A 15173-nucleotide genomic window follows, 5' to 3' on the forward strand; every position below is an offset into this window, starting at 1 on the left:
TAACTAGGCCATGACCTAAAAGCCCAGAACAAAAAGGTAGCACTAACCTCTTGTTTACTGCCATAGTGCTGGTGGCTCTGCTCTTTTCCTTCTTCTGCCAGCTTGCTATTTAACCTCAGTTTTGGGTGGGAAGACTGCTCCTGACTCTGTATCTGTACAGTGCATAGCACAGGGAGGACCAGACTTGGTCAACTAGCATAACTAGTCAGTGCCATAATAAACACATCTCCAAAACACTTCACTGTGAAGTGGCGGAGAGTATGAACATCGTTTTATTACCCACTCATTTCCTTCCTTTCTCAAGACTTTTTTTTGTATGCTTGGTGGCTGCTCTTGAGCAACTATCACTTTTCTGCTTGGATGACACAGTCAGCCTCAGATTGTTTGCCTCCTGCTTTATTTTCCATCTTGCCACCATAGTCAATTGCTTAGTTCTAGGGATTCTCTGTAGTGTTTCTCACCCGTTATCTGGATGTCTCTTCTGCCAAGTCTGATGACTTTTGCAGATATTCAAACTAAGCTCATAGTGAATAAAACAGTAAGTTCATAGAAACCGGTTCAAGAGATGATACTGGAACGTATGAACGTGTCTAGTTGGTGCTCATCCACTGCCTCCAGTTGCACTGTACTTCTGCCTGATGCCTTTACCACGCTTTCTGAGTTCAGAGATGAAACTCGCTGGTTATTTCAATTAAATGGAAGGAGGTATGTCAAAAAAAGCTCAAAAAGGCTGCAAAATGTGATGTTGTGAAGAAATGTCGCCTGGAGGATGGGGCTATTCAGACTCTAATTGTCAAAGGGGGAACAAGCATGTGCAGTCAGGTGGCAGAGCGATGACTTCTTGCCTTGTCACTTTGCATGTAAAGCAGAAATCTGGCTAGGTAAGACCTCGAGTTTGACTTCCATCAAAATCCTCATCTCATAAGGAATGCGCTTATTTTGAAACATCAATATTTAGTTTGCAGCGAAAATGGGGCAGTGGAGGGAAAAGTAATTTTACTCGGGGTGTTCGACTTGATGTCTCTTGCTGTGGAGTCAGCCAGCCTGAAGAGGGAGTAGAAATGAAGTGAAAACCCTATCCTTAGAGCTGGGAATGCATCTGATATTGAGAGGGAAGAGTAGGGTTGTGTTGTATTACACTTTGCCGGCAGCCTGGCATGAGGGGGATAAGTGATGTGTGTTTATCGGAGGAAGAATCTGACCCTGGATGCTCAAAACCAGCAACTAATCAGATTTGTAAAAGCACGTTAGCATCCTCTAGCAGATCTGCACCCCTGGCTCCCTTTGGTTTGCTTCCAAAATGCTTTCATGGTCTGGATTCCTCTGGATGCTTCCCCTAAACAGCTTTCCTCCTCCACACCCTTCCTGAGTCACTCTACCTCACTCACCCAGCATTAATATCATTTTAATGCAGGCTGGGCTTTTTTTCTTTCTTTCTTTCTTTCTTTCTTTCTTTTTTTTTTTTTTAGCAGCAGAGTTGGAAATCAGATGGGATTTAGAGTGCATTAAGGGGAGAGACTGCAGCATTTTCCTCTGTGCAAAACCTTGCCCGCAGCCCCTCGCCTTGTTTCCACTCTTCTTCGATTTGCTCTAATCTCCGGTGGTATTAAGGGGAAGGGCTTTGTTGGCGCGGTAGTCCTTGGAAGCGCCATGCTGTTAGTTTTATTACGTAACCAGCTAATATATCTCCCTTAGGGATGGAGGAGATGTTGGTATCCATTCCTGCTGTCTCTGTCTGGGGATGGAGAGCAGATGGATTTTCAGCATTGGCACCGTTGCCGAGGATTTGTCTGCCTTCTCTGTACCCTGAAGCCCAGGGTGTGAGTGTGAGCATCCTCCTGGACACCGGTGCTTGGTTATTTGATGCAGTGGGGACAAACAGCTCTGCATGCCCTTCTGTTGGGAGGAGGTGAAATGGGGAGTGATTTGGTGCAGTTGGTTGCAGGAAGGAGAGGGGGGAAATGAGTGCCAGAGCTGTAATGGTGTTAAGCAGCAAATTCCCCCTGCTTGCTATTGCTTGCAAAGTCTTAATTTGCTGTTATTTCCAATAAACACTTCTCTCTAGGAATGCTCTTACTCTTCTTTCTGTAGGTCATTTCTGAGGGATTCCAATCCCTTACCCCTGCCACTTTCCCTGGAAGGGACATAAATTTAACACCATCTTATTGATAGGGAAAAGGAGACAGTAGTTTCACAAAATTGCTTGAGTCAGGTAAGGTGTTTCATTCCTGATTTTAGCCATTAGATGTAATTATCCTCTTTTTAAAATTGTTTGTTTCTATCCTGATATGGTATTTTTCCCATCCATTCTCTGGCATCTGAATAATAATTAAGTGATACAAGAGAACCAAGATGGCTAAAAAGAGGCAACTTCTGTATGTTTGTGGATGTCTCAGAAGCTAGGGCTGAATTTGCTCTTGCAGGGAGTAGGGAGCCCAGCAGCATGGCTGAACTGCGAAAGGGCTGTGGATAATCTTGTGATCGGTTACATTTATAGCTAAGGGAAATAAGATCTCCTGCTCCCATGCAGTGTCAAACTAGCTAAGTGCATTATGGTTTTCTTGCTACTCTGGAGCATCTGCTCTGAGTCGGGATACTGGAACCGATGACCCCATGGTTTGAGCCTCAGATGTTTTGTTCATAAGTGGCTGGCATTAAAGCAAAGTAATATTCAAAGCAAGCGAAGGGGATTGTAGCAGCACTGATTTCTGAAGTTGGTTGGAAACTGAAAATGCTCCAGTAAGGGGAAACTCTGCACTCTGGGGCTGCTTTTGGTGTGCATTATGGACAGCTCTGTGTGATGGGCTGGTGCTGGAGCCGTCCCAGCCCGCTGGGGCTGGAGGAAAGAAACTTGATCGGCATTGGGAAGGAGAGGTGACGATGCCAGCCTGCAGTCTGGGCCTCGCTTGCTGGAGCATCCTCATACTGCAGCCTTTTGTTTGACATTGATCTGATCAGGGGCTTGAAAGCTGCTTGAGCTATGGGCTTCCTGGCTTCATCTTTAAATATTGATGAAGCTTTTGCCTAAGCAGTACACGCACGGGGCTGTAGCAGTGCGCAGTGCTGCCCGTGAAGGACAGAGCAGGCTCCCTGCCCAAGGAAGGTTCGTTTAATGGCCTCGGTGTCGTCACAAGCCCGGGGTTATTGTAGTTTCGCGCAGCGTGTGGCATTTTTAAGGGCTGATTTGGAGGCGAGAGGGGTGGTATGCTCAAAGCACCAGCTGGGGTTCAAAACAGGGCATGGAAGGAGGGATGGTGGAAAGAGCTGGTGTTGGGAAGAGGAGAAAAGGCAGTGGAAGATGTGAAATCAGGCTGTGACCAGGGAGATAATTTAACAGACCTGAGCTAGGCACAGCCAGAGACCCAATGGGTCCTTGCTTGTGCACCGTGATCCTCATGTGCAGCAACTGCTTCTCTTTTTCCTGGCCCCAAAGCATGTTTTACTTATGTATCGCCTCCCTGTGCTGCTGGAGATGCTCCTGGGAGCACTGATGTGCCTGGTGGTGGTGTGGCAGAATACAGTTGGGCACTAAGAGGAGCCTACAATGAGTCTTGCCCTTCTCCATCCCCCCAGTCATCCAAAAAATCCAAACCCAATTCTCCATACAACCAAAGGGAGCCATGCTTACAGCTAGGGCTGAGCCAGACTTATCAAGTTGTGATGGAAGCCTGGGGAGAGCATTAGGACTCTTGACGTGGGCAAAGGGGGATTAGCAAGCTCTCTGCTTTCGCAAACAGAGGAAATAAGGCGTCAGTACAGGAGCGTCTCTTGCAAGTTGGCATAGGATAAACAAGCCTATAGCGGCATTTAGGGTGACGGGGAACTTGCTGCACAGAAGAGCTGTTCCAGTTGGCGACTTCTATATCAGAAGGGGTTTAAATGCTGAAAAGCCTTCAGCTCTGGGTGAGGCTGCCGAGCTTCCCGCACGAAATCAATAAGGTGTCAGGTGGAAACCTGTCTCCACCCTCAGCTGCGCAGATGGGAGATGGGGAGACCTCCAGGCCTGGAGCACGGTTGCCAGTTCCGTCAGGCTCTGTGTAGGCTGTTTACAGTTGAAAGCACATCCAGGAGGGGAAGGCAGGAGTTGAGATCCTGTTCCCTGGGCTGTGCGCGTCTCCTAGAGAGTGTGAAAGCAGAGGGAGATACGTCGGGCAAACCCAGCGAAGGGAACTGCCTGTTCTTGCTTTTGGATGCCTTGGGACAGGGAGGTGCGGCACACTGATCCGCTGGTAACTGGTGGCTTTTTTGCATGAGAGAAAAAAAAAAAGGGGGGGGGGGGGAGGCTTGGAGACTGATCTGCTGCAAGTGACAGTCTTTAAAAGAAATATTTTTTTTCCTGTTGGATCTCCTTTTTAGGGAAGATGGACCCAAATGAGTTGCTAGCAACTTGGCAAAGTGCAGATCAGCTTGCCTGCATCCAAGCAGACAAGAAGGAAAGTGTCTCAAGCTTTTTGTAGGGTCTTCTGGATGGGAAGAGATTTTTTTTAATGAAACGTTGCCCTGAAACAGATAGGATTTAATCCCAATCTGAAGGAGAAGTGAGGAAAATAATTTTTGCAAATGTGTTTCAGATGACAGGGGAAAAGAGAGTCTGGTGGCAGCCAGCAAGGAGAGCTGAAGTGGATGAGTGTGATTTCCTGGGTGCATGTGCTGAGCAGTCCAGGAGCAGTGAGAAGTTTTTCCTAGAGGACAAATTACTGTGCATGAATGAATTATTGCCAGCAACAGGGCCGTGATGCACTCTGAGTAAAATATGTTGGCATAAGCCTCAGTTAAAACGAGCTTATTCTATGTCAAGTATGTGCAGTTCCCTACGTGTGCCCTGTAGAGAAGGGGGTACTTGACTGCAGCTCAGCCATCTCTGTGTCCGCACCCTTTCCATGTCAGCCTCTGGCTGTCCGGGGAGCCCCAGTTTGGGTGGTGAGGAATATGCAGTGCCGGGATTGTGGGACACCAGCCACAGGTTTGATGCCAGCAGCCAGCATGGTGCTGCTAGGTCTTTCCCAGCACAATGAGGGCCAAAGTATTTCCAAGACCCAAGACCGCTGCTTCGCTTGCACTGATCTTTACCAGCACAGATGATTTCTGCTCGCTTTGGCATGACTTGCCTTGCCTTGCCGCTTTAAACCCATCATGATGGATCTCGTGCTTTTTGCTGCTGTCCTACATTACTCTTGGGCACTAATCTCGGGCAGCGCTGGCGGTGCAGTCGGCTCAGGCTGTCCTTCTGACGCTGGGCTGTCATGGGCGCTGTGCGGCTTTGGTTTGACATCTTGGGACTGATGACGAGGCGGCTGCCGCTGACGATTAGGATTTGTCTGCCCACCAACCGGGGCTAAAAATAGTGGCTCAGACAAGTCCCGCTTGTAGTGCATTGATGGCCAGATTTTCCCTTCAGTCCAACTAACCAGGCGCTACCTATGCCAACGTGCAGTTATGTTACATAGAGCCAGCCTTGCACAACCCAGCACAGGCAATTTGTCTGGGTTGTCTGAGTAGAGCAGGAGGCTGGAGGTGGATGCCACGGCACTTGAGTGCTGCTGGCTTTAGGGCCTCCCTTGGCTTGTTGAGTGACCTTGATAAGTCCCTTGATGAAGACGCAGAATGGTTATTTCTGGGTACGGTTTGGCTTTTGGGATAGGGAGGCTCGTGGGCTCTGCCATTTTATTTCCTTGGGGGAAAATGTTTTTATATAAAGAGCACTTGTAATGTACCACAGGTCTCTTTCCTCTTTGCAAAGGCAGCAGTGTCGGAGGAGCACAAGGAGAGCCTCCTGGGTGGTTTTGTGCCCCCATTCTGTGTCCAAGTCTCACATGAAGTCTATAGGCTGCTTTTTAGTTCTGAAACACGCCTTTGAGATCACAAAGAGAGAAGGCAGTGTCCTGGGCAGACACCAGAAGTTGCTCAGTTCCTAGCTTGATCTGTTGCTGTCCCCTAAAATATTTTCCTCAGTGTGTTTTTGATGGTGTTAGCAATACCCTGAAAGGGAAGCCAACTTCATTAGGGGTAGGGAGTCACTGCCAAGTCCTTTGCGGTTTCATCACTTCTAGCATTTCTTCGAGTCCTGTTGCTTTCAGTGAGTTTCCATCCAGTAAATGAGCTGTGCCCCGTCTGGCCTTATCTCCTGGCTTCTCAATGACCTTACAGCATCTCCAGCACCTCCCTTGCCCTCCCCGTTTCCCCTCCCCTGGTGAGTTTTGACATCCATTCCTGTTATCAGGCAGTTGAGACTTACAGGCTCTCCAGCTGTCACAGCTGATGCTGTCCTGGTTTAAGCATAGGCCATTTACCTTCCACGTGTCCTGAATTAGGGGAAATGGACAGGAGGGTTGGGTCTGTTTAAAAATTAAAGCTGATTACAAGGCATTAACATTACATTTAAAGAAATAGACAGCAGCCCTCCTCTCTCAGCATAGTTGCAATATGTTCCCTTTTGTTCTGGTCTGGAAGAGGAAGCAGGACTGGTATCGACTCCAGGCTGGGCAGGATTTCTTCTTTATCCATAAATTTAAAAAGAGAAGCTGCCTGATGTCTGCTGCAATACTTTAAAGCAGTTCTCATCTTACTACCTAAAGCAGTTCCCATCTTTGCGGTAGTAACAGAAAGCTTAAGTTCTTTCTGCTGATCTTGAATTTCTCTTGGAAAATTCAGATCTACTGACACTGTGTTCATCAGTCTGTCTTCTGAATTGTTGTGTTGGGAAGCTTCATATTTGAGGGATCCCAATTGTTTTACACATGCATTCACTCTGGTGCCAAAACACAGCCATCTCGGGGGCAGCAGTCAGGAATAAAACTTTCTTTTTCTTTTTCTTTTTTTTTTTTTTTTTTTCCCCATAAAGGCTCAGCTTCACTGAGGCAGATGGATTTTAAGGAATGTTTGGTCTGAGATCTTCAGGGCTGAGAAGGCAAAGGGACGTGGTTGCTTCATGCATGGAAGCATAGAAACATGAGTATGTTGTGTGCCAGAGGTGCTGTTCCCACCATGTCCTGGCCCAGCTGCAGCGTGGGCTTGGGCTGGGGCTGAACATGGGTTTAAGGAAGCAGACAGGGTTTGTGTCTTCCATAGCCTTCCTTACAGAGATGTGCTTCAACAAGGGCCTTCATGGCATGGCTTTCCTGCTTTTCTCCTCCTGCAGCAGTGACCCTATTTTCTCATTACGTAGGGTTGTTGCTTTCCCAAGTTTCCCAAGATTGAGCTTCCTTCCCATGGTGACTGGGAACACTCTGAATGAATGTGCTGCTTGACTAGAAATTCATTGTGTTTCTAGGTTGAATTTGAAGCCTATTTATTTGGTTTATTTGTATGATATTTGTCAAGGCTTCTGTGTCTTCATCTCACAGTCCCTCAGTAATCCACGTGTCTTCAGAAAGAGCTGCTCAGTGCAGTACGCTTACTGAAAAGAGGCCAAGCCTTTTGGCAGGTGAAGTGATACATGGGGAATATATTTGTATTCACTGGATCTTGCTTTTCTCCATCTATAAATGGGACTTTTCATTTGACTTTACTATTGCCAATGTTCACGTTAAATTCCAGGCGTTTGTTTCAACTTATGGTGACAAAGTCCCCAACAAGCTGGCTTTGAGAGCCACATTACTGAGGTCCTGAGCTTTGCTGGTCCCCTCATGCTAACATCCCTGATTCTGGGTATCAGGGGGTGATGGGCCATATGGCTCTTGGCTCGCTGGCTGGTTGGAGATCACCCTTGCTTGTGGAGAAGGTGCGTTCTGCCTGACGTCTGCGTAAACTAATGGGATGGGCAGCTTGGCACAGCTCCACTCTTGCTCTGCCAAGATGAACACTGAGCAAGAGAAGGAGGGGGCCTGGTCATCTTTATGGAGTACAGTCCTCATTTTAACTGATGTGTGATTGAGAAGCGTATAGGATTTTGTTTGAGAGAGGGATGGGGTTTTTTGTTGATGATATATTGTGAGGTTTTTTATCTTCCTAATGTATATGCACCCTGACTGTAAGACTTAGATATTTGAGAAGGACTTTGGACCTACACCAGTTTGTTTGGTTACAGCAGTGGTTTTGGGGTGCCTGCAAGAGATGGGTATCCTAATCCTTTTGTCTAAAAGAGATGAGGTTGAATACGGGCAGGAAAGGAATGGCAGTCAGTATACTTAGCATGTTTCCCCAAGTATGTCCGGAAGCACAGAACTGGATAGACAAACTTCTCCTTAGTTGCCACTGTTTCCAGCCCAAGAATTGGGATGGGAAGGGATGGAGGTATCTGTGTAGTCTGCCTCGTTAGTGCCGCCATCTGGGGATCAGTGCTTTGGCCCCAAGTTGGGGTAGGGAGGTGCTCTCCTGACAACCTACACATCTTCAGCATGGTGCTGTTCTATTTATAGCTCTTAGCCTAAAGAAAAGGGCACAGATGGAGTCAGAAAACCAGCTCTTTGAAGCCTGGTCCTGCATCACTCTCCTGACCCATCGCAGATGCCAGTGAGTCATTTTTCCAGGCCTCTTCCTCCATGACTAACGTAACCCAGATCAGAGGCTTGGTTGGCAGAGCTGTACCAGCAGAGCTTCATGGGGCTCCTGCCACATTTGCAAATAGGGTGGTGGTACTCATAAAAGGACCACAGGCAACATAAGGCTGGGGAAGGCAGTTTTTTTGCCATTTCTGCTGGACGCAGACAATTTCTATGCTGGCAGAGCTCAACAGTGGATCTGAGCATTCCAACCCATAAGTGTTGAACTGGGTGAGTGGTAGATTAAGCCAATATCAAAACCAGCCTCTGCTTTGCTGCTCCTTTCTCAGTGTTCCCAGGATGAAGTTCATGTGTGATGGATTCTGCCTGTGATAACAGTTATTCAAACCTATGCTGAGTGTGTGGCAGCCCCCCACCTCAGCTTTTTGAGCCCTGTGAGACGTTGGGTATTGTAGCCCATGTCTGGAAGACCTTCCAGCTTAACAGCAGACAGGAGACAACCAAGGACAACTTCATGCTGCTGTCACAATCTCTGCTTATTCTCCTGCTCCTCCAGGCAATCCCAAATGAGAGGTCCCAGCTCACCCTCCTTGCACACTGGCATGGCGAGCTGCTTCCCAGAGTGGAGCAAGACTTGCATCTTGAGTTGTAGGGCACCATTTCTTCTGCAACTGATCCCAACTGACCCCTCGCTGCCTCGGGGTAAGGATGGGCAACGGTCCCTGCTGTGGAGCAGCTGTAGTATCTTTCAGTGCAGATTTTAGCTTGCAAGGTGGCTGGCCTCCTGCTCAGAGAAATGGAGTCCCCATGTCCCCATCTGCGTAGTGATGGGTGAGTGCTGCAACCACAGACAAAGCTGGGGATGTTGCTGCTGTTTTTCTACCTGTGCCATGCTGTTTTTACCCCTTAAACCATTCAAGGGCTTGGGGAATTGAAAGAGCAGCCTGTGATTACACTGAATCAGGGCAGATGGAGAGGGGCTTTCTAATCCCCCTGCACCCTTGTGTCACAGCAGAACTGGGCTGCAATCTGCTGTTTCATGACAGCAGGACACAGTTCTTGCCTTCCCTAACAGGTACCCTTGTGACTATGAGCTGGGCTGGATCAGGCCACCCTCTCCCGCTGTACACTGGAGAGCTGTGGAAAATGTTGCCAGGCTTTGAATGGATGGAGGCTCGTCTGACCTGAGGGCAGTTTGTGAGCTCCAGGCTCTTAATGGCTGTCAGTGGGCGTAGGGTGCAATCTGATCCAAATGGGAAGCTGGCTGAAATCCCAGCAAGCTGTTGTTACCCTGTGAGGCATCTTATGAAATGAGATGGATTTTGTGAACTCTCCCCCCTGCCTGGCACCCCACTAGAAGGAGAAATACCCTGTAAGCTAAGCTACAAGCAGGGGCTTCCCCAAGTACAGCTGTTCAGCGTATTGAGGCATGGTTTGCATGTCTCTCCATTTACAAAGCTCTTGTATATTAGACCAAAGTTTCCTCCCTGCAGAGCTACTTGCACTTTCTGTTCTCAGCACAGCCTCCCACACTCCATGCTCCTCTTCGGACTGTGCGTTCCCACTTCCCAGGCACGCGATGCGGGACTAGACATCTCCAAACTGCTCAAGGGGCTGTTTGTTTTCTTTGCTTTATAAAGGGCTCTGCCCCTCTTTGAAAACAGCCTTGGCTGCTTTCTTAGCAGGGTCTGACCTCTTGAGTTCCTCTATTGCTTTTTTCTGAGCATGTCTAGAGGATCATTCTGTGACTGTATTTATCCCCTTCATTGGATCTCCATAGCAAGGACTGCTTTTAAAGCCTAAAAGCACAACCCCATCTGTCTTGTGCCTCTGGGGCATAGTAAAGAGCCCTGTCCTGCAACCACTGAGCCTGTGAGCGATCTCACTTGCAGAAATGTTTTCATTGTCCACCAGACCTGCCTATGGCAGAATGATGAAGATTGCAGGTTTTGATTCGTTTTCCTGAGTGGCCACACTGGACCTTCAGACTTCTGTTTTTCCAAGTGAAACTCGTTCCTCTTCTTTGGCCCTGATGTTCAATGGTTAGGATTTGGGTTTGAAGAAGACAACACTTCTTGCTATAGGATTGATTAATCTATGCTTTGAGGCGTCAGCAGGTTGCACGAGAGCTTGGGGAGACGCAGCTCCACCTTGGCATCCCTTAGCTGGTGATGCTTGGGTGGCGTTGTCCGAAAGGTTGGTGGGATGCCCTCGCCTGTGGGCACACAAGGAAGAGAAGGTAAATTTGTCACTGTAAAGACTGTTCCAGCCTTCCAGCACCTTGATTGCAGCCTGGTAAATGGACAGCGTGAGACTAACCCCCGGGGATATCCCTCCTCTCCCCTTTCTCTGGGTGAGTCCTAACGATAGCTGGGCAGAGGGCTTGAAGGTAAAACCATTTTTCATTGCCCTCTGACCAGTCGGGAATGCTTTTCTTGCTGCCTGGCGTCCCTCTGGGAAGTAAATCACAGTCACAGTAGAGGGCAGTGTGTTTGTCCCTGGAGGCCCCTGTCTCCCAGTGACCTTCTCAGCTCATGAAGACAGCTTGGCTTTGCTGTAAAGCAGCTCATGTGACAGCGGTAATCCGCAGCTAGTAAACAGCTGTGCAGGAAGATTGCAGGGGAATCGCCCTATTTTCCCCATACTGCAGACCCTGGTAGGCCAGCACACGAGAGCAGGACGATGGCTTCTGCTTGCTGTGGGAGGCTGCTATCTCTTTGGCTGCATGAGTCCATCAGTGGGTTGGTATGTTTGAAGCCACACCAGCCACCGCCGCAAAGCACACTTGCCAGGTCAGGAGCACGCATGTTCTTCTGTGAGTCGATGTGAGGCTGCAAACCAGGTTCCAATAAGAAAAAAAGCAAAGTCTCCTGAAGTGGTTTCCTCTGAATCTTTTCCAAAGCCAGAGGTGGCATTTCTAAGCCTGATTTTGACTTGTTCCTCCTACCCCCCATATCCTTTGGCTTAATTTATTCGCTGATATATACAAATTCCTCCCTGAGTAATGCTTTCTGATGGCTTGCGTGGACCCCCTTGTGCTCCAGGGACACTCGGTCACTGGTGCACTTTTTGCCATCTGCCCACAGAAAGTTAAAGCGTGCCCTGGAGAAGACACAGACTCTGAGAAGGGAAAGACTGAGGGAGCACTAGCTTGGAATTGGTTTAAAATTAATCATGGTATTATTTGTTATTCCCATACCCAGCTTACAGATCGTAGCAAATTTTCCCTCCCTGTGGGTTTGCCTCCTTGTTGCTACAGATCCTTGAACTTCCTCATCTCCATTTTCCCCCTATGATTTTAATTTTCAAAACCTCAAGCGTGTCCGAAGGAAAGTTCAGTGAACAGGGACTGGTGCTGATGAGCCGAAGGAGCCAATGACAGCTAAAGCAGGCGCTCTCAGACCGAGATCCAGGCTTGTGGAGCCAGAGGTTCCTCCACTGTGCAGGCAGCGGCAGCCGTAAGCTGCCAGCAATTTGCCTCTGTTCCCTCCAGGAAGGAGGTGCCTTTGATCAGGTAAGCAGCAGTTGCTTTGTACCCGTGTAATCCCTTGGATTCTCTACCATCTCTGCCAGAAACCACCAGCAGTGTGTTTGTGGCTTCAGTAAGTTGTCCACCAGTGGCTTGAGACAAACCCTCATTTCATGTAAGCTACAGAACAGCCTTCAGAAGTGGCCATCTGTTACCGCTGGCCTATGACAGATTTGAACGCGAGACCTCGCAGTGAAAGGCTCTCTGCTATTCCCCTGAGCCGGCTGATCTCTTCCCTTCCACCCCTTTCCATCAAAAAAAAAAAAAAAAAGGCTTTGTACTCCCAAGCATTAGGGGACTCTAATTGGTGTGTGCACGACAGGACCACTGCATTTAAATGGTGAACATACAGCTAATGGAAGCTGAGTTTTATTGCTGGCATAAATATAGTATGTTCAATTCCTTTGAAGTCACAGGGATCAGCAGACAGGGGTGTTTGTGTTCAATTATACACTATCAATGAATTTGGCCCATGGTTGTTTCCTGTTGCTCTAACCTGCAGATGCATTATGATATCCTCAGCCAAATCTTCTCAGACGTTCCTGGTACGTTTTCTTTGCAAAAAAGGGTCCAAGTCGCACTTCCAAATACGAGTTAAGTGTCACGAGGTTTGAAGTCCCGCAGCAAATTAACAAGACTTGAATTTGGCCGGGTTTTAGACTTTCTGCTTATTTGCTGCCATCAGAGTTGTGCCTTCTTGCTTCTGGTCCAGGCGGACCTGCGGTCTGAGCCAGAGTAGTCGTTCCTGCAGCCAGTGAGTGGGACTCCGGTCTGAATCATCCACAACAGATGCAAAGCAGAAGGGAGTCTCCAACCACCGCAGCTCCTTTCGCTCTCAGGAAGAGTTTTTCGACCTGTTCTGTCCTGCCCCGGGAAGCGCCAGGACAGGCTGTTATACAAGCGGCTGCTTGATTCTTTTTGCAGTTTTTGTCCGCGCGGGTCCGTGTGCCATGAGTCTCCCCTTTGCGGGCCCCTGTGCACCCTGGGTGAGACCCACAGGGACAAAACACCTGGAAGACCCCTGCTTACTGCAAAGCAAATGGTGATTTCCTTCCCTGCACCCATCATTGCCTTGTCTTGGTGTGCAAAGAGGCTTCCGACCACCTAGCCTGTGTGGCTCGGGCTCTGCCTGGATGCACAAATGTTCTGTGCCTTCAGTCACCAGGCCAGGGCCCAAGCCTTTTTTTTTTTTTTTTTTAATCAACAGCTGTGCAGAGTTTAAAAGGGAGGAATCTGCCAGAGGCAGTAGCATACCAAGAATAAGTACTCTCGGGAGAGAGAGGTAGGAACCCATCCCACCTGCTGCGCAGCCCAGGCAGTGGAAGACGGTGGTGTATGAAAAAAAGGAGGAATGTAGACTGTAAAAACTTGCTCTTTGCATGATAAGTTCCATGTCTGAGTTGTGTATTTGCTGTGATTTATTGCTTACCTTGCTAAGGATGGGCCAGGTCCTACATGGGGGGAAGTCGGGGGGATCTGTGCCAGATGGGTCCCTTGTCCTATAAAGAAGACAGGCTGCAGACACCAAAGCACTGTGACACTTCACACCATTGCAATGAGGATGTGTGCTGGTTTGTAGCAGGGATGCTTTTATAGCTAGATTTGAAGGGTATGCTTTGAAGAAGAGAAGAAAAGGACCCTTAAAGCGTGTGTCTAGCCCTTTTTTCCCCCAAGGAAAAAAGAAGAGTGCTTACCTCCTTGTAGCTAGTGCGGACACTAGCGTAAGGTAGGGCTTCAGCAGAGACACCAGAGTTGCAGCTTTCCATATCTGCAAGGTAAAGCTTTGAACGCCTTCCCAAGGCATTGTCCTCCTCCAAAAGTTGTGCACCTTGCTTGGATGTGAGTTCATGTCACCTCTCTTGGGTTAAGAGCACAATTTCTCCCAGCAAAGAGGCACAGGGGCCAGGAGTGGGGCAATGGGGGAGAGAGCCCATCACTTTGGACCCGTTCGTTGGCCATGAATGCGCACTCTGTTGTAGCAGAGAGGCTCCCGCTGAACAAGTTAGTGAAATGCTGGGAAAATGTTTTTTAGATGAAGCCAGAGACTATCTGGTTACGTATTACCTTACTGCCAGAACAATAGCTGCTTTATATCTCCATGTACTAAATGCTCTGTAGTATATGCTAATGTCCGTGTTCACATGTGATCTATCGCGCAGCGTACGAACTTGTGAAACTCATTGAGATCCGAGTCTGTTGTAGCCTTAAAAACACATTGAGCTCCTTTCAGAGACCAACGAGGCCGAGTGCCTGGATTTCATGAACTTTCTAGCCTCGTGCTCTTGGGATACATAGAAATGCCACTTTGGCAGCCATTTCTGCTTCTCATTCATTTCTCATCCCTCTACTTGGGGAACAGTGGAGAGATTTACTGGAGGTGGCCTTAGCTTCTCCAAGATGGATTTTACTACTCTCACTTCTGTGCAGCCGTTTCTCATTGGGCCTCTCTGGTCCAATTAAGCCATTCATCTAAATATTTGTAAAATACAGTACAAATGTCTGGAATTATCTGATTTGTGCCTCCCACTTACTCTGCCTCCCACTTATGCACATAATGTTCTGTGTAGAAGTAGAAATATTTAGGTTACTGTGCCTAATATTGGGGTGTTACTCGTATGTGGACATTGAATTTTCTCCTCATATGTGGGCATTGAATTTTTTAATTCACCTAGTAAGCAAAAGGATGTATTTCCTGTGAATATATTAATTACCCCACTTAATCCTCCCCCCCCCCCCAACTGTAGTATTTGGCCTTTGTTCAGCCTTTTACACTTGCATTTTATTGTCAGGCTTCCTAGCAGCAGACTATTCAGGTTACAAGTGGAGCCTAGCAGAGAGTTCATCAGGTGAGTGGATTTTTGTGGTGGTAGTTTGGAATAATGGGATTGGGCTGTTGTCAGTACTGCCACTTGTTCCTTTAGGTTCCTGCCTATGTGGTGTTTCTTGGGGTTAAAGGGGCTATATCTATCTGTCTTTTTTCTTTTTTTTCTCCTCCTTTCACACTTTCAAGGGGAAGATATCAGACGTCAGATATATATTTACATCCAGGCATCTTGTAATGGCTGTCTCAGCCTCTGCTCTGTGCCTGGACACTCTTTGGGCTGCAGGGTAGAGATGCGCATGCCTCTGGGGTGTGCTAATATCTTGCAGCCCAATCCTGTTAGCCTTATGCAAGCCGAGCTCTCTCTCATAATTGTTACTTA

The 15173-nt window shown here is 48.0% G+C and overlaps 1 protein-coding gene across 1 annotated transcript in view; it reads left to right on the forward strand.

The window, feature by feature from the left end:
- The window catches only part of NRF1 (nuclear respiratory factor 1), a 72862-nt gene that overhangs the window by 45479 nt on the left and 12210 nt on the right, over positions 1 to 15173 (forward strand). Inside the window, exon 11 of the mRNA XM_069801481.1 lies at positions 14760 to 14816. Coding sequence (XP_069657582.1) covers positions 14760 to 14816 — 57 coding nt within the window. The remainder of the gene's footprint in view (positions 1 to 14759; positions 14817 to 15173) is intronic.

The sequence above is a fragment of the Haliaeetus albicilla genome, chromosome 14 (assembly GCF_947461875.1).
Source record: "Haliaeetus albicilla chromosome 14, bHalAlb1.1, whole genome shotgun sequence".
NCBI lineage: Eukaryota > Metazoa > Chordata > Aves > Accipitriformes > Accipitridae > Haliaeetus > Haliaeetus albicilla.